Source organism: Brienomyrus brachyistius, chromosome 9 (genome assembly GCF_023856365.1).
Source record: "Brienomyrus brachyistius isolate T26 chromosome 9, BBRACH_0.4, whole genome shotgun sequence".
NCBI classification, from domain to species: domain Eukaryota; kingdom Metazoa; phylum Chordata; class Actinopteri; order Osteoglossiformes; family Mormyridae; genus Brienomyrus; species Brienomyrus brachyistius.
The window spans coordinates 597,281-618,119 of record NC_064541.1 but is presented as its reverse complement, the minus strand read 5'-3'; the positions used below and the strand labels follow the sequence as shown (position 1 = coordinate 618,119).

Below are 20,839 nucleotides of genomic sequence, written 5' to 3'. Positions count from 1 at the left end.
AAATGCATTTTTCAAACAAGTTAAAACAACGGCAATTTAAGGAAAAAAAATACAAAAATTGAATTTCTCATTCAGCTGCTGCTGTAAACATGGCTTGAATTTCTTTTATAGCCCTTTGTGTGACATGATTTTTAAATGGAAACTAAATGGAAACACAAAGACATCAAGGCAGCGGTAGAGGGTGGGGTGTTGAAGTAGTGAGGAAGGCTTGTGGAATTGTACAAGAAGCGTGACGATTCACATTCAGTCCTGCCTTTCTTAGGATCCCAGGGGAAAATCAGCAGTGGCGACGTACTGCCAGTTCTTGTCAACAATGTGGCCATCTTATCATCATTTTACAGCTCGTCTGCATCAATGCAGCCTGACTACCATGACAGAATGCCTGCAAAAGCATACATATTAGTATTTTTTTCTCTGAATTATCACCTATCATAGTAATAACCTGTTATGTGTTAGTTAGCAGGCACTAAACTATTATTTTGTTTTGCTTTCCTTGGTTGAAACTGTGTGCGCCCTGCGGTGTGTTGGCGAGAGTTGGTTCCCGCCTGTGCCCATTACTCCCGGGATAGGCTCCAGTCCCTCCCGCGACCCCAGTTGGGATTAAGTGGTTTCAGAAAATGGAGGGATGGATGGATGGTTGAAACTGTATTTAAATGCATGAACTCATGAACTCATATCTAGGTATCTTTTTTGATACTGTGACCATGACATCAGTGCCTAAGGATGCATGCATAATGGTATCCAACCTTCCAAAATTACTTGTATGTAATTCTCGAGCAGTATAGCGATGGCTTCGACATCCAGCTCAATGGAGAAACAGTCGCCTTTTACCCTGAGTTAAAACCCTTTAACCTCAATTCCTCCTGTGAATATCTAGCTCAATAAATAGGAGAATGCAAGTTATTCAAGTTGTTATGGATAAGGTTGTTTGCAAAACAAATAAATAATGTAGTAATGCTCACAATTTTATATCTCACACATTATTCATCCAGACGGATGCCATCCTAGCACGGTGGCTGAGGTTAAGTACCTCGCTGAAGGGCATTTCATCGCAGTTTTCAAATCGCAGTCTTCCTCCCTGTCCTTTTTTGCCATTCTTCCCGCCGCTTTACTCACTCTGTCGCTTGTCTGCCAGTCGTGCGGCTCTCTCCCTGTCTATTCCTGCCTCTGCTGTCTTTATACCTGTGTCTCAACTTGTCTGCCCCCACATGTCCCTCTGATGTCTTGATTTTCCTGTAACTATGCCTGCCTACTATGTTTTACTTGGGCTGCAACATAGAATAAAAGCTCACCACGGCCATGCAATTTTATTTTTATAGCTTGTTATTTTGAGATGGAAATAAAAGGTAAAAACAGTTTTAAAAATAATCTGTAAATGCTACTATGGAGCAGAAAAAAGAATGATCAGTGTGACATATACATCACACTCTATGGTACTACAGTGTATTCAGAGGATGGTGTTAAGGTTTGTTTTGTTTTCCCTTGCTTCTATTTTAGGAAATAATAATAAGACTGGCTACATCCGAAGCATGACATGCTGTTACATGGAGCAGGTATGTGTGGTGTGCTGGTCAGCCAAGGGCCTTTAAGCCATGGTAGCGCTTCATAACTCAGAAAACAATCAAAAGGCTCTAAAACAGAAAAAATCACAAAAATAGTAACAATTCTAACAATGTATTTCATTCATGAACAGATTTTCATAGAAAATATCCAAAAATGCTCATTATCACAGCTGCTTGTCCTCCTGTTATGACACACCAAGGGCCTGTATCACAAAAACAGTTCAACAAAGTCAGGATTAGAAGATAAGTTTCATCTTAACAAAACCAGCCAAATGTAATTTCAGATAAATTATATCACAACGCTTGAATACCAGCAATCTATGTCAGCCAAGTTTTCTTACTGAAACCAAGATTACTCCTCGAGCATGTGCACATAAAAGTGTGCTGTGTGCAAGGATCAGCCAAACCTGCAAGCATGGATCGCAATAGGGCTACGTATTTAAATGCAGCTGAAGAGAGAATTACTGTGACAGTGAATAGCAATACCGTAGCTGCTGTCATGGCTGGAAGGGCGTGCTGCAGTGGGTCACTGACTACATAAATACAAATGTACAGTGTTGTTATGAAAATACATATAATTGTCTTAATTACCAAACATATGCTTTGCTGTTTTTGTAATTATTCATTACAATTTATTCCCATTTTTCCCATAATCACACACACACACACACACACACACACACACACACACATTTGTATGCATATCTTTGTGGGGACTCTCCATTCATTTCTATGGGAACAACCCTAATCCCTAATTCGATTGCTTTCACAGATTTTTATAAAATTCCCTTGTCGGGAGTGAAAAAATGGTCCTCACAAAGTCAAAGTACAGTATCAGGTTGTTATCACATTGTGGGACATTTGGTCCTCATAATGTAATACATGCATCACTGACACAAACACACGCAGTGTGGGTATGTGGCTGGGAATGTCAAAGGTGTTGACATATTTTAGAACTACATCTATGCTCATTCACAATTACGCCATTCAAGGTGCAAAGGATAGAATATAGAGGGTAGAACCTAAAGAGACAGGCATGTCCAGCAAAATGTGGTTTAAACGATGGACCATGGGGGACAACATGCACAACTTGATTTTCAGATTATGTATTTTTATACATATCAATTTATAATTCCATTGTGTACATTCACCAGCTACTGAACATGAAGTACCTATGCGAACATTGAAATATTAATTAAAATTTACCCGTAAAGTAGGCCTAATCTGGGAAACCAAGGGACGTACAAGAGTTGCTATCAACTCAAAATGCTAAACCAATATCTTGCTACAGCAGACATTGCCTCTTTTCATAGATATTAACAAGATTTAGCACACATAGTGAAAGGACTCTAAACACAAATATGATTGGTGCGCATCTCTGCCTGTGGACACCAAAGATCAATGATTAAAAACTGCCTGGCTTGCTTGTTGAAAGATATTACAGCCAGAAGACCGAATATCGAATATACAGCTAAATTTACCACAGCCACAGGATTTTCATGGACTAGCCATTTTGAGAGTTTGGGAAAACTCATTTACTGCATCGGGTAGCATACTTACTTCTTCTCTTTGACTGATCCAAGCACTGTTTCAGATATGCGATCCTGAAAGCTAACCTGCTCACAAGCAAGTATGGCGCGTAGCACGAGTTACCATGGTGATGTAGCCTGCTACGAAGTAAACCAGCATTTTGATATCGTAATACCAGACCTATCGCTGTTTACCCTGGAATCCGGCTTTGTGATACAGGCCCAAAACCAGTGTCTTGTCACCTACTTCAAAGTAGAGTGTTCCCCTTGTGCGGCAAAGAGTGAAACGTGCTCCAGGACTGGATATGAGAGGGACAGGGGAGGACAGGGACTGAGAGGCCAGACAAAAGGTGGTGTACGTTTTGAGACCAGTCTCAACACACATGCACATCTCTTCCTGACACCACTGGGAGCTCTTTAGTGATTCTTTTACTCAGGAACATTTGGCAACTTTCTCCCTGATCAAAACGACACTTATATATATATATATATATATATATAAATAAATATATATATATATATATATATATATATATATATATATATATATATATATATATATATATATATATATATATATATATATATATATATATATATACAGTACAACAACAATAGCAGCAACAACAACAACAGCAAGAATACCAACAAGAACAATACTGCTAAGTCTGATTTTGCATTTATGATATGTTTGATTGTTTTATAGGATAACCCCTGTGTAAGAAGAGTCTGATTTTGTGTGTGGTTGTACAGGCTGAGGTATTATTTCCACTGACAGATGAGATGAATAATTAATTTTCTCCACGACATGGAAGACTGCCTGTAATTAAAGAGAGAGGTTGAAGCAACTGAGCTCCTAGCAATGGAATGAACCGGCACACACAGGACTACAAAACATGCAAGCACACGGTGCAACAGTACATGCAGACACACACAATACATGGATAAGTACACTTAGGGATAAGAATTAATATCGTTTCAACAAGCACACACACTTCTGATAGTTCTTCGTAGTGGATCACAGGGCTGCCTTTCAGTATTTTACCCCCCTACAATCGCAGTCTTTATGCGGCTCACTGAGAGAGTCGTATCAAAGATCCCTTTCATTTCGTCACCCGTTCAGCTTAGATCACTTTCATCACCCTCACAAGCCCTCGCCGCAGGACGATCTTAATGCTGCCAGCGCGTGCCTCTTGCTTTCTAAATTGCGCGCTTAGCATCATGACTGCTTGAGCAGGACTAAGGTGCAGTTTTTGACAGATTTACATGAATAGTTCGTGCTCTTAAACTTATGATTTACTTTAATCTTAGATCATTTAAAAACAGACACGTAGACCATTGAAAGTAAAGGCACCAAAATCATACATGTTTATAACTGTTAGAAATGTTAGAACTACACTATTACTTCTACCGCGTTCTGAAAATGTTACGGGTAGCACATGCAAAGCGTAGAAATGTCTCTGCACACATGCGCTTGTCGTTAGTTGGAACATTTCTATAAATAAATAATTAATGAATCGCACAAGCATTCAACATTCACTACACTGCCAAGGAACACTGATACATTGGATATTAAAAATACAGATATATTAATGTTACTATTGACAGTATAATATTATTATCGCTTTCCTTCCAGGACATTCTCCTATTCAGGGTTGGTTGCTCGGATCAAGTCACCGGATTCACACTGCATTGGTTGTCATGGGATATTGAGACAGATGTCATTCACTACGCAAAGAAAAATATACGTGTAGTGAGCAAGCCTTATGCCATCCATCAGATGGGCTAAGAAGATCCGCCGGACTGCAGACCCCCTGTTGCTTTAAGCAGTGCCTCTTTTGCGCCGACAGGAGGCGTGTCTTCTCCATTGCCGGATCGTGTAGGGACTGGAGTCTGTAGGAGCGATCTCTGCTTTCCTATTGGAACAAATGAAGTACTTTCTCTGGCTCTTTTGGCCCTTCACGGCTCATTCGGACTAGATATTCCAACGTAAGAGTGCATTTTAAAAAGTTTATTACACGCGTTTCGATTACCGTTACTTTGGTTGTACTCAAAAAAATTATCCTAGAATTTGCTACCCCGAAAAACAACGCAGCTGAAAACAGGAGAGTTTTAATGAGATGTTCAAGTGTTGTGCTATTCTAAAAATTGCGTGTACATTAGTATTACTTTCGAAATTACGAGAAAGCCAGTATCACGCCGGGAAAGAATCCATCCCCGCGACATCTCTTTTCGGATCGTTCCACGGTGAGTGCTGTTTCTTTTCGTTTTTAAAAATTCCTTGTGTGGCATCGCATTGCATATTTTGCTTTCAGTAAACTTAAGAAGCCAAAGATTATTTATTAATGACCATATACGAACGTGACCTTGCGTTTCACAACTCCTATTTGAAATACAAGCCATGCAATTCAATTGTTTCCTGTGTTTTGTGTTCGTAGGCTACCTATGTTAAGGTTATTATATGCATGGAAAAAAAATCCTGTTGTCAGTGGCTTTAACGCGATTCGCTCTGTGAATAATCCGTACATAACGTTCAATCGTCCCTGGTGAAAAGTCTCCGACGACTAATGCATGCAAATTCTCCGTCCGATGGGCACATAATGGGGACGTTTCAAAGCCTTAAATCAAGTTTATGAGCCGGTGTCGCGGTCTGTCGCGGGCAAACCGCACAAATAAAACCACATTCAATTCTCACGCTACTTTTGTGGAGTCCACAGATTGAAATTGGAAACCGGTCATTAAAATGCAATAACCATCATAGTCCACGTGAAGATAGCTTGATAAAGAATTAACATCGGAACTGTCAGAGAATGACACCCCCCAATACACAAGTTAAATTAAAGGCTTATTCTTCTCAAAAAATGGGCTATCAGGATTGGTTTCTTAGCATCGGAGTAAATCCCTTCACAGTTTTACACCAAATATGGTATATAGTTTTCAGATTATGTTGAATAATTTCACTTTAATTGTTTATAGCTTGGAAACTACAAGGACATAATTTAAACGTATAGACGCGGACGACAATCGCCGAGTGCAAATCGCCTGCCCTTCACAAGTCGAGGCAGGAAAAATAACGTTCAATTAGTTATTATCATCATAACGACAATATCTGGTATTCAATGGGGGGAAATTTTGTACTCAGAGTCATTGATTTCATTATGGGAATCTGTCTACCTTTCTGCGGTAGGTCAGGAGGTTCTTCAGCCTGGGAATAAAATTTGACAGAACCGCGTAAGAGCACATTGTCTACTTCCGAGTACAATAAAATAATAACTTCTCAGAAATCGCTTCATAATGAATTGTGTTAAACATTGTTTTAATGCTCTTATGGCTGCATTTTAGCAATGACGAATTACATTGTAGATTTCACATAGGGGTTGCTTAATATTGGTATAGAATATTCAAAAAGTACCAGATGTATTACTATACGCAGGATATAAATAACAAACCAAAACGTACCGCTTCTCTGTGCGTTTTAAGCCACAAACCTCATCGTGTTGCTGTCCTTGGTGCTGAAATCTAGATGAAATCGATAAACGACGAAGCCATTTGTGCGGGCGATAAGATAAGCCGTGTTTTTACTAGAACTTTCGTAAACGATATCATTGCAGACTAACATTTTTTACACGGTTTATAATCTCAAAAGGCACTTAAGAAAAAACAGTAGAAGCATTTTAGAGAGCGATGCTGGGTTGTAATCGTGTACTGTGCATGGAGTAGCTTCACTGCTTCATGCCTCAGACGAGCAGTGTTTTCTCGACTCAGTGTAGAAGCTCTTTACACAATATCGGTAAGTATAATTGCGCGAAGTTACTATAAATTGGATGTTCTTTTCAAAGCTACAGACGTTGGAATAATATAAGGCATTATGTGAATATAACACAATAGTGTGAATTCTGCCAAGGTTGTAGTAGCTTTGAATAATTCACCCTTAGATAATTTTCCAGATGAAGTTATCACAACCTAAAGAAAAAGAAATCAGTAAAAACAACCAGTGGAAGAAATGAAGTTCATTAACGGGTCTCACATCCGTCAATTACACCTGTCCGCTACACAGTTAAAAATCACATTGCAAATATGCATTTCTGCCATCTGCATCTTTTTAACTGTTGTATTTTCTTTTAACATTAGAATGATAATTGTTATTTATTTAAATATTTTCCGGGAAAATATTACAAAAGTATCACTTCTGTTTCTGCTACTAATGACACTAATATTCATTAGCTTATTGTTTTCAGGTTCAGTATTTATAGCAACACTGAGTTGTGTTATAATCTCCGTGGAAATGTCCACAACGCGCTGTACCCGCTGTGGATCAATAAGGCTGTAAATGAATTGGTTCTCTGGATCGCCCAAGTCTTTTTGGATGACTCTCAATTTTCCGATTGAGTATGGGTGTGATATAGTTAGTCTTGCTAATATATGGCTATTTTACAAGTCTCTAACTATGACAATCACAAGCATTGCTGGTTTACAGATAGATCTTATCAGAAAATGAAATGTGTGCAATTCCTAACTGTCTTTGCACATTGTGGACATTCGAAGATGAATATTTATAGCACCAAAGGCATGCCCCCTCCCCCGCTACAGCAAAATTCTAATTATAGAAACGTTGCATCCTGTACTAGGGCGCAACACTGAATGATAGTTGCATGGATAACATGGGATCGGGAGCGCTCTGTGGTCAGTGGCACGAGCAGAAAAGGAAACTCTCCTCGCGCTTGCTCTCTCTCGCGCGCCCACTGATCTTGGCTCTACGTCAGAAGCTGTGCAGCAGTGCAGTAGAAGGGGAGCGCAGACAACTAGCTGCCTTATAGGTTGATCCTGCGATTCTGCCTTTGCGCGCTCCCCCTCTTCGTGGCGGTCCAGTCTGGATATTTAACGCTTCTCTTCCCTTCTTTTTTCAGACCCCCCGCGTATGGATTTCTTTCGGATTTGCACAGTCTAACATGGATGCCCCGCCGTTCCTTGAATCGGAAGGCTGTTTCTTGGCGCAGTGAGAGAGGGGACATGCAGGGATTGCTAATGGATTTGGGAAGCATATGCCCTCATCTCTAAGTGACCATGCCGTGATCCTGCGCCTGGGCCGTAACCCTGCTTAACGTCAACAGAAGAATTTCGGGGAATCTAACGATACGAGGAATGAACACTGTGCATTATACAAACACCATGAAGATTACCTCCCCATTGATAACTAATGTGAGCTTCAGGTGCACCGTTAGGTTTTCTCTGCTGCTATTACTATGTGTGGGATATTCTCGGGGGATGCCGCATGTTTTAAGATTTGGTAAGAACATTTTTCTTCACAAATTAATTATGTACATCAAAATGTATTTTTATGGTGGCGTTCAACAGTTTTTTTTCCTATGTGCTTAAGTTATTTTGGACGCCATAGCTACGGCTGCACTTCCCGTTCTACGTGTTGCCGTGACCCCATCAGTACCCTCGTTTTTTGTGTCTAATATGCACTCGCGTAACGGAGGCGGCCAGATAAGCTACAGGTGTACTGCCGTTCACTATCATGTGAATAAATCAAGAAATAATATGTAAGAAATATGAGTTAAAATCAAGAAAACAATCAATTCTGTCATGTCGAGGTAGCCTGAGAACACATGGTGAAAATTATGAAGTTACTAAACAAACACGTACGTCTGCTATCACCCAGCCGACCAACCAAAGTATCTATCTATCTATCTATCTATCTATCTATCTATCTATCTATCTATCTATCTATCTATCTATCTATCTATCTATCTATCTATCTAATTCCGTTAGGTTTTATGCCAGGGTTTCTTTTCACTAATCATAATTTTTTTTCTAGATTACACAAATGAACGTTAAAACACAACACTGCTAGCCTTTCACCAGTACTTTGTATTTTACATACCACACTATGTAGCCAAGGAAAATAAATAATTTTACTAAAGTCACGTAATGAATCAAATAACTTTGAGAAAATGTTATGAAAGATCCATATTTCCTAATGAATTTCCTCTGTTAAATGCTTAAATGCATGTAGCTGCAATTGAAATTACATATTACATGTCGATTAAAACGATTCTATTCCCAAAGTAACAGACAAAATGTTGAAATAGCCTTACGGGTTTGAATTTAAATGATTTTGATTAATGAGACGACTTAAAATTGCACTCCTTGCAGTTTTCCCATTTAGAGAAAGGCATGGCTTTTGTGGAAGGTAGATGTTTGTGTCTCGAGTAAGATTGGTAAGTATTTTGGAAGAAGCGTGCGGATCACGTGGTCCCTTTCTTCGGAGCTCAAGCATTAAGGCACCCATGACCTGTAACCTGAGAAACTTTTACTGTAAATTACTTGAACATTCTAATGCCAGTGGCATGTGAGTTTCTGCATGTGTTTGTGTAGCTTGTTTATCTGAGTTTGAATTTCCTATCCTGTTGATTCTTTGGTGCGCAAAACTCAATAATTCATATGATCTAAATCTGCTTCTTGTATAATTCCCAGGACTACGTGTCCTTCGTGTATTATTATTAGGTATGCCTTTTATATTGTATACTCACCGTTATGAACTGATGGACATAGGCCTTCGTTGTGTAATTATTAACCGGCCTCAGACATACCTACCTAGACCAAGCATATGTTAACTTTAAAAGTGCATGCCGACATTTAAAAGTAAGGAGAAGTAGTGACGAAAAGACTGATTTCTTATAACTTAAGCCTCGTCTCGCATTCATTGGTTGCTCTCGCTATGTTGCCATTAGCAACCATTGCACGGCATGCATTGTTCTCATCAGTTTTACATTTAACAGAATGATGCGAATTTGAAAAAAATACCTGGGCATATCAAGGGGATGCACTTCATGTTTGGTTACTCCAAACGCAGTTTGAGAATCTCATTCATTTACGGACACGGTCGGCCGGCGTGATTAGCCATCCATAGACGCTCATCAATTATTCCATCCTATCAGCAGTTTTCGCCGGAAACGCGTGTGGCGTTTGCCGAGCGCTGTATTGCTTTGATATGATTTCATATAATCGCCTTTCACCGTCGCGGCCCGTTAGTCTATCGCGGTTCTCAGTGTTCGGTGATACGACATCTCCCGTTTACAGTATTCCACAATGGCGTGCTTATACGAATGGCTGATGATCAAACGGCTGCCAGAGACACATATTACTAATCGTACGAAGCAAAAGCCCTGTTTGTAAGTCAGATCGCATCCACACTAGCTGGCACTATGGCAACGACCAGGGCTTTATCTATACTATTATCATTCCTCGTTAACTTCAGCACTCTTTTCGTCTTGCAAAAGCGGCTGGAAATGGAGGTGGGAAGCATCGGGAACAGGATACGCCTTGAAATGTACGTGTATGCTAAAACGTTCATTTGGATTTTTAAATAAATTTAAAGTAGTATATTGAGGAAGTATATGTTTTTAATGTCTGATTTACCATACCGAATCGTAGACCGTAAGCTTTACACTTTTCAGTGGAAGTCTACAAGTCACAGACTGCCCTAGTATTTAACGTCAGTTCATTGGTGAAGTTACTTTCTTGTTTCCATCCATCCATCCATCCATCCATCCATCCATTTTCTAATGCCTATCCTGCTCAGAGCCACGGGGAGCTCTCCTGCCCCCAATACTACCAGTACTATTTGTACTCCGTCATGGGCGGAGATCGCTCACCTCAGGAACTTCAGAGATATCCAGCCTGGCCCTTTCATCTGCACACGTCGTAGCATCGGTATCGGAAATGCTTAGATTTTAGAGATCAGCGTGGTTTAGAGTATAGACCTCTTTTTGGCGGAAGGGCGATGGATTGTCATCCAATGTGTGCAGTTGGATTAGGACTGTGACACAATGTTTCATGGAAATAATCAGCCTATTTGCGTCCTGGCTTTGCAGCAAACTAAATGATGCTTCATGACACTAGACAACATGCAACATACACTACAGTAGAGATTCCGTTAGGGAAGTGGACATTTCTAACAACAGCAATAATAATAATCATTATTATAATAACTTGATTTAGTTGAATTTGCTTAGTACCATTATGAAATTTAAACTACTTATCAGTTAATTATAGAATATGATCACCGTGTAACTATTCAATAGTTCGGCTTTTTTTTTTTTTAACCTGGGAAGAGTGTGCATTTGATTATTTAAACGAGGATGGCATTTCAATATTCGTCTGTTTTGGCTGAAGCCCATATCGACGGTTCGACTGTCTTCGTGAAGATGTGTTCTGATGGCAAACATTAATGGCACTTCTGGTTTTTACTTCACATATTTCCCTAGTGTCTAACAGACTCATTCAGTTATATAGAGATGAAAATATAGCCTAAGTGCATAAGCATGACAATGTTAATATGGATTATTGTTACCAAAATTATTGTTGTTCTTGGTAATGTTATTGTTGTTGCAACTGTTGTTATTTTAATAGTTAGAATTTGTATTGCAGTTTATAAAGCACACGTCCAGTAAGATGCTATTAACTGGGATTTTAATGTGACGTTAGATGCGGCCTACAATTATACATGGTTGTATTGTTCTAGAAACACATGCACACAATAGCCTGTATCCTTCTGGGAAGGCTTTTCCATTAGACGTTGGAACATTGCAGTTGGGATTTGCTGCCATTCAGGTTGGGTATTGATGTCGGGTGATCAGCTCCCTTTCTGTGAGCTTGTGTGGCCAAACGCTTCACAACTTGCTCTCAGACATTTTGACTTTCACTATCACTCAACTTGCGGTTGACCAGGGCAGCTCTAGCAGGACAGAAATGTGGAGACCCGACATGTTGGAAAGGTGTCTGATGACAGTGCTTGGTTGACTATCATCTTCTCTATGACCACCCATTCTGCTGCCATTGTTTGATGCTGGAGATGGCCTACTTCTGTGCTTAATTGTGAACCTGTACCATCCAAGTGTAAGATGATAACATCCTCAACTCTCCTCCCTAAATTCTGGGCCATCCTTGCATTTTGTTGGTAGAATCCGGAACCTGAAACTGAACCCAGCCATGCGGCGCCATCATGGCCATGATGTTGGCCTGCTGAGGATAGTGAGAATGTTATGAGGTCTGTGTTTAATGGTGCGGGGGGACACTGTCACACGCCCAATGTGAGACAGCATCACAGCCACATCTCCCCTATTCCATCTGCTTTCCCTGAAAGAGAAAATCTAAGCACAGAGGTTGTCTTTAAACTAGAAATTAACTTAGTGGCTGGTGTTCAATCGATTTAAATTTTTTTTTAGCAAGAATGCAAAATGATGCAGGTATTTCTGATTGACTGATTTTCACTTTGTGGGCAAAGCTGCTGAATAATATGATAACATTTTGATAACCAATTGAATGAGTTATGTCAGACACTGCAATGCTTTCACTCTGGGCATCCTATAACGAAGATAAGTAGCTAAACTCAAAACATTTAATTTAATCCTTTTGTAGTGACACTCTTGCAGTTCAAATTACAGTTGTGGATGACACTGTTGGTTACCTGAGAAGAGCTTGATATGCACACTTCCAGATCGATGTTACCATTGTCTCAAGGAAGAAAAGACGGCTTTAAATTACGGTCATAGCACACAAAGAACCACACTGTATGCGTTTTTCTGTGAATTGTTTGTGAGTAAGTAGCTTTTGTTTAAAAACAATGCCTGGATTAGTGAATCATTGAGTGGAAGTTGTTAGGTAACAAACAAGGCTTTATTAAATAAGCCAAAGTACTGAACAACTTGCTTCTCACCACATGTTAGTGGCTCCTAGTTCAAAAGGAGCCCATTTAGCATATTACCATGCTATATGTACATGATTTAGCATACCACCATGCTACCTGTATGTGATTTAGCATACCACCATGCTACCTGTATGTGATTTAGCATACCACCATGCTACCTGTATGTGATTTAGCATGCCACTATACTACCTGAATGTGCTAATATCATTATTATCAGACACCTTTGGGGATAAGCAGTAGCAGGCATATATAGCCACATATATAGCCACAGCACAAGCACGTATGGTTTCTGCAGCTTCTGTTTACCTCGGATGTGGACGGGCAGCACGAGTCTCCTTTTGGTTTTGCAGAAATGTCCTGAATATATTACCTGCTTTTCTATTCTGCTTTAATTTTGATAGTTATTCAAAAGTAACATAACCTGATGATTCGAGACCAGTTAATTTTATTTTCGACATTACAGCCATCAGATTTTATATCAGATTATGGATATATGGGTCTGTTCATTTCCAGTTATTTCATGTGTGATATGGCATTCATTGACATTTTACTATTTCTAATCACAGATTAATATAACAGATTTTCAGTCCTATGGAGTGGTGACTGTCTTCCTGCCATTAGTACAGATCAATTTTTTTCATATCCTTATGGCGACGGGCAGATTAAGGTTATGATTTAACTTCTTCAAATTCATATTCATGGTGTAGTATTTGCCACATGAGGCTGACATAATGCGACTGGTCTGGATAAAAAAAAAAAAACGAAACCTCATCAGTTGGCCAATAAAGCATCCAGAGCTTGTTGCCCAGGGTCAGGGGGCCATGTGTTTATTCCCACTGTGAACTTTTGACCCCTTGGTCATCTGCCATTGAGTTTCCGGCAAAGTGACAGTGGTGGAGCAGACTGGCCTCAGACGCCCACGGCGCTGTACTGATCCACTTATGCCGCTCGCACAGCGGGGGCGGGGCAGCGCCGACCAGCTCCGAGCACCTCCAAGCGCTGCAGATGCAGATACAATCTGAAACATCTTCAGCCTTTTTCCTCAGTGTCCCAGCAGGTTCCAAAACGCCCAACACCCCACAGACATGTAACAGTAGCTTACAGTAAAACAGCTTTGCTTTGAATGCGTCTCTCTGCAGCTGTGCAGGCTCCTCTGTTTACCCAGGCAGATAATAGGCACGTATCCCATGGTTGAATTTTAACTTAAGCGTCACATGCATGTGTAATATTACAAAAAAAAAAGTATATTCTATTCTTTCTCAATATTCTTATCTTACTACAGGAATCCTTTATCCGTATTAGAATCTTATACAGCTCTGGGAGATCTTAAGAGACCATTCGTTATTTTTTAAAAATCTGCATTTTTAAATTATAATCTTTAATTTAATCGTGGTTCTACTGACAGAAGGCTATGCTGAGCAGCAGGCTGCTTCCAGGTTCACATTTTTTGAAACAGCAGGACAGAAGAATAAGGTGAAGCAGGAGACACTGGGAACGACCAGAAACCAGCCAGGTAGAGGGCAGAAGCGACTTTGTAATGATAGAGATGGCCGTCAACTTATCCAGATTCTCTTGAATCGAAGGATGACTTCAAGTGACCTTCAAAAGGAATGGGGAACATGAAGTGCAGGTGTGAAGTGCACTGCTATGATGGTGCATATCAGGCTCCTAGAAGCTGGACGGAAGTCCCACAAAGCAAGGAAGAAGCCCTTCACTAATGAGAGAATAACATTTATTCACAGACACACAGGCATAAATTGAGAAGTGAGTGAAGCAAAAAAGTGTGTAGTGGTCTCTTAATTTTATCCACAGCTGTATTTGCACGTTTAATACGCTGTACTAGTGAGGCCAGTCCGATACAAAGCACAGTGGGCCATGGAAGCAACGTTTAAACTGGATTCCGTTTGAACATTCTAACATAACTTATTTTATATAAACAACACATTGTAGGCACAAAAATGAAGATTTGTATACAAATATTATTTAAAACCATAAACTCTGTCTTTATTGATGTGCCTGATGGATGCTTTTTATAAATATGTTTGTTATTAGATCAGGAAAATAGGAATCATTCAGATTTAATTTTGTATTGATGTAACAAGGAAATGTATTAAAGGAACTGGCCACAAGCAGCACTTCTGTGAATCAGATGACAGAAGGCCCCCAAAGGCAGGAAACGGCTTATTGTGCAAAGCCTGGCTTGAAGTGAAATCCCAAACCAGTGCATCTATTCTGTCAAACTGGGCTTCTTCAAACGGTAACACTGGCAGACACACTGACAGCTCTTTGCCAGCTTGCTTTTATTAACATTTTCCCCAATTATCATTAATTGTGGAAAAAAATTCTACTTCCTTAAATGGTTGCAAACCATATTCTTAGAAACCTGCCGTTCACCCATGGCAATAATGCCCCATAGTGGCCTGTGGGAAGGCCTGGCTCGCAGTACAGTGCTCAAGGCGGGCTGTAGGGGGCCCTTTAAGCTGCCATCAGAGGGGCACTGCAGGGCCCAGCCATTCCGGTCCACCCTCAATCTCTGTCCTGACCCCTATCTTATGTGTCTCACTTCAATTAAATTACACTGCGGATGAAATATTCCTGTTGCTCCAAACTGTACTTTGTTCATTCCATTGTTAATTGGATTGTCTAGTGATGCATTTCATTGAGTTAATACCTTAACTGCCCATTTAGAGTATGTATGCGGCTATTCATTCATTCATTCATTCATTCATTCATTTATTCATTCATGTGTTTATCTATCTATCTATCTATCTATCTATCTATCTATCTATCTGTCTGTCTGTTTGTTTGTTTATGGTTTGCATTTTCTGTGTGTGTGAATTTTAGACAGGAACCTGTAAATCGCACATGTCTCACACCTGGTCGGAAACCAGAATGGTAGAAGACTTTGCATGTTAAATGCAGAATTGAGAATTATAGGGGATTTTCTTCATACTTACATATCTTCCCTTGAGAATAATTGTCCAGGTAACATGCAGTTGTTCTGCAAGACTTCTATGACTTTTTCGTGAGGAGGGTTAGCCCTTACACTAGGAGTGATGAACCTGTTCCATGGAGGGACGGTGCAGGTTTTTGAGTTACCCTCTCCATCAGCTAATAATTAAGCAGTGGTTCTCATCTCCAGTCCTGAGGACCCACTGTTATTGGCTGATTGAGAAGTCATCCCAAAACCAGCACCCACACTGGCCCTACATGGAACAGGTTGTCTGCTGCAATAAACTAAACATGAAATGGATCAGATATCTGGACTGACTGCAGAAGCTACATGTGTTTCTTCTGTGGAATGTACTTAATAAAATACTAAAGCAATATCTTAAATAAGATGAAGAAAAACTCGGCTTTTATTTCTCACGCCATCGGAAATGGCTGGTGTTCTGATTCTACAGCTGATGCCGTATAGGGATATGAAGGAAAAAAGGCATCCATTTTACCCCTTCTGTCTTTGTCTTGCATCATTCTCTTCCAAAAGACTGTCAGTTGTACTTATGAGAAAGCAAATTTAATTTGCAGATCTTTTCCCAGTAAATATCGCTTTAAATCATTAATATTCATGATTTAATTAAAATTAATCTGCAGGGAAACTCAGCCGAGCACAATTCAAGATCGAGCGACTTAAGCAAAGTAATAGAGTATCATGTTAAGGTGTAAAGTTACGGAATGAATTTTTCGGCGCATGCTGCACTGCTTTTCCTGCAGAATTCCTTACCAGCATCAGGACGCAGCCTTAATGACGGTTAAAGCTGTGAAGCAGTATCTTGTGCTCTATCCGTTTTTTGGAGGCTGCTTATTGGCTGGATGTTTGGGTGGCTCAGGCCTCAGGGGTTTGAATCCCACCCGTGGCGCTCTGCGTGAAAGGTGATTGTTCTCCTGGGTTTCGCCCGGTTCCTGCAAGTTCATCTGCAGTCCCAAAACATGCATTGAATTAGCGACTCTGAACTTCAGCATAATGTGTGACTGTGAGTGAGTGCACTGCAACGGACTGGCATCTGCCTGGGGGTGTCCCCCGCCCTGTGCCCTCTGACTCCTGGGATTTGTCCCAAGCTGACCGTGACCCCATCCTGGATAAGGAGTACAGAGAAATGATGGATGGATGGATATTGTAAGAACTGCCCTGGTCAGGATGGCAAATGGAGTTGAGCAAATGATACGGGGAGGGGGTGAGGAATCACAGGTTTATCGGGAATGAGGTTGTACAGGGCTTAGGAAGATACAGAGTCAACACAGCTCAGAGGGGGAGCATTAACAGCCCGGGCTGGGATTTTACAGGGGCCTGCAAAAAACCACTCTGTATTGTTAGATGTGAAAAAGAGATGGATAGAGTTAACCTGTCCTTCCCCAGGCAGCTGTGCTAAAGCCTACGACACATTGTGTTGTGTGGCAAGTCCAGTTTCACATTATATGAGGTTGAATCCATACTGTAAAATGGTTTTATAAACAGCCAGGAATCTTTAACTTCCAAACAGGTCATCTTTCGATGGGCACAAGGAGTCTGTAACAAACACTCTAATTTTATTGGGGGGGAGGGTAACATTATTAAGGCTATTAAAATGGGATGAGGGATGAGGACTAACTGGCTGACCCTGTGCTCAGACCCCAAGCTTCACTCTTACCTGTGTGTGTGTGTGTGTGTGTGTGTGTGTGTGTGTGTGCGTGTGCGTCTTAAAGGAGAGTGAGATGGGATATCTGTGTGTGTACCTGTGCTCATACTTGTGCAAATGGCAAATAAAGCATTATGTCACAATTTCATTTCATATTGTTTGTCGAACATTATATTCCGGGAATTTGCTTTAGAATGATGTGCATTAAGGACTTTTAAATATGCTAGGATTTGTTATGTCTTTATCTAATTTTATCATTTTAGGTGAGTAGTAGGCCAACTCTCCTTACAACCTTCTAACAGGCCAAAGCTGTAAAAAGACCAGTGAAAATGCCGGTGGTCATCTGTGGATAAGTAACTAAGGAGGCGATTTAATTAGGATGATTGGCCTACAGAGTGAAATGGATGTCTTGACACGCAGCTCAGCATTCCGGTTGCACAAGCTGAGAGGTTGCTGCTTTTGTTGCAGTTTTAATGCCCCTCTTTAACAGGCATAAATCTTTCCGGAAGGTTCAATGACTGGCTTGAGGACGGCGTGATTAATGCGTAGTGCGTATAGCTAATATCTAAATTGGCAGAGGTCTGTCTACTTAATTGTAAATGGGGCTTTTATGGAGGAACTGTATTTGGAAGGACAGACGTTGAAAAGGGCATTTGATTTACCCAGGGACATTAAGGATATAAAAAAGATGCACGTGCAAACTGCTAAGTACGTGTGTACTTGTGGCTTCATCCTGCAGAATCTCTCCCTTCCACAGAGACCTGAGAATTAGTGAGCTGTGTGCAATGAACTGTAGGTCAAGGTGCACTCTCACCATCGTCCCACTACGGATTCATAATTAACATTAGACAATCTTAACACAAATAGGACTCTTCTAGCTGTTTACGGTAAGAATTTCCCTTGGTGGGGTTTCAGAAGCGTGAGACACAGCAACAGCTGTCAAAACAGGGACACGGCTGCATATTTATAGGAAGGGTTATATATAGCGATATTTAACAGGGAGTACATTCCACATTACACTATAATTGAAATGTTTGAATCGCTCTCAATATTTGCTTACAATTTCCTCTTGTTCCCTGTGTTTTATCTTTATTCCTTTAGTTTTATCTGCCCCGCAGTTTTCTGAAGGACATGGGGGTTGGAGATGAAGGAATTTAAAATGATTATTATAATTGACTTTATTTGCCTGGGTGCTGCCAGGCTGAATTATCAGCTTTCACTCTCAAATCGAGTTTAGCATTGCTGCTCGCATCCCGGCCTGCTGCCAGCGTGCTCACAGTAAATATATTTAAATCGCATCTAAGCTGCTTAAAATTTTCACGTTTCACTCATAGCTAGTTCATAGAAATGTGACACTATCCCAGCTACATGGTGCGCATAAAAATAAATATCAGGCAGCCCTTATTTCTCACAGCGTGCTGAACAAATTCAACACGCTGAATAGGGCAACTGTCTAAGTGTCCTTCTGATGTTTCCCACCAAAAAAATCTCCATATGATGTAGGAATTAAGAATTCATTCTTTGTGCCTGCCTTCGCTGGCTGAAGACATGCAGACTGAGCTCTTGCGGCTCTGCAGAACATGCGCGTTTGCATACTGGCTGCGATTGGGCACCTCACACAGTGCACCTGGCAGCCAGCTTTCATATGGACTTACGCATTGATCTTGTTGCCCTTTTCATCGTTATGGGCAGTTAGAAGTTTGTGCTGTAAGACGAACACATGCTGAAGAAAAATGCAGTTTGTAGAGATTATCCCATTTCATTGTTACTTATAGGGTTCTATTTATCATAGTCAGAACCACAAACCGACAGCATTATCTGATTCACGTTGAGATGGTTTCTACAGCCACTTTATATGACAGAGCTGTGTCTGCATCAATATCTCATTTGCAGCCCCATGAATCTAAAGGATATTGCTAACAGGAGGTTCAGCTCAGTCTGTGTCCTAATGCACGTCTTTGAAGAAACCTAATATATTTCTGTACTAAAGAAATCAATAATATGGCAGGTTAATAATGGCCAGTTCAAACAGCTGGATTTTATTCCATCAATTGTGAGATTTTATAACTGTATGTGTCATCTGTACATACGGTGCGCATGTATGTAGGTGCCTGTAAAGTTGGCCTACCTACTGTATCACAGTACAAAGGCATAAAAACGTTTGGCACAAACACTCATGCTATTATCTGAAGCTTACCTTTGTTAAAATATGTCTGTATGGGCCCATGGAAGGCCTTTCTCTAATTGCCTCTGCGGAACAATCAAAGAGAAGATAGACACGGAGGTTATAATTAAAAGCTCCCTCGATGGTGATTGATACATGTTAGGATAACGAAGTCAATAAGTTTAATGATAGCCATTTACAGTGCATCACTCTGTAGGTCCTTTCCTATGGGCAACTGCTTTATGTTGCGGTTTTTCCGTTGTACCTTGAAGCAGAGGTTCTTGAGCTGATTTTCCCCATTCAGCATTTAATCGAGTGGTATGAGAGTCACATATAGCTATGTCCTACTTTTCTATATGTAGGTCCTCATATATGAACCTGAATAAAGACAAAAGGATAGAAAAAGATTCCAGTACTTACTTAGAAAACGAAATAGAAGGAAATTGTAGGTAAATTCACAAAGTGAAACTAGTATGTTTATGATCATGTGGGCATGTATTGTGATGAATAACATTATTGGTAGCCACTGTCTGATAACAAAAGTGCTGTCTGCAGAATTTAGAATGAAGAGATGGGACAGCAGGCTGACTGGTCTCATTTTTAGGTTAATATATAAAACCCTGGGGAAGGAAGAAACTGCGTGTCTTTGTGTGGGTGTGAATCTTTTTAGAACTCGTGTACATGCACCAGCAGGGCGAAACCGGAAACTGATGTTGTATTTTTACTTGGCCTCAACACCAAACTGTCAGTGCTTCATTCCCCCCCCGTGGAATTTAATGCATAACTCGCTGAACTTGGTGGGGGGGGGGGGCTGTCCCGTGCCGTGGCAGTACTGTAAGTCAGCCATTATCCGTTTGCCCTGTCATCCCTGGTCCCAACTGCCTTCAGTGTGAGAGCCAGTGATGGGCCCGCGAGTCGCAGGATGGCAGATCATGCACAACGAAGATGTGGCCAAGGGACAGCTGGGGGAGTGGCAAGGACCACACTTAGGGGCTGAATGACAGTGCCCTGGGGGTGCGTGGCATTTATGGAAATATCCCTCCATCCATCCATCCATCCCTCCATCCATCCATCCATCCATCCATCTTCTAGACTACTCATTGTAGTTCTGGATCGTGAAAGGTGACACAGAGAGATGTCAAAGTTCAAATTTTAAAGTTCTTTATTTTTGACAGAGAGTCGCATTCATACAATATACAGTGAATTGCTTGTTCTGGCAGATTCACTGAGGTTCAGGGTCATGTAAGGGGACA

General features: G+C 40.6%; 1 protein-coding gene across 1 annotated transcript in view; it reads left to right on the top strand.

Annotated features, from left to right (window-relative positions):
- Nucleotides 1-8,118: 8,118 nt before the first annotated feature.
- The window catches only part of grik2 (glutamate receptor, ionotropic, kainate 2), a 142,101-nt gene continuing 129,380 nt past the window's right edge, over nt 8,119-20,839 (top strand). Inside the window, 2 exon segments of the mRNA XM_049027148.1 lie at nt 8,119-8,186; nt 8,188-8,378. Of these exon segments, the coding sequence (XP_048883105.1) occupies nt 8,134-8,186; nt 8,188-8,378 (244 nt within the window). The 5' untranslated portion in view covers nt 8,119-8,133.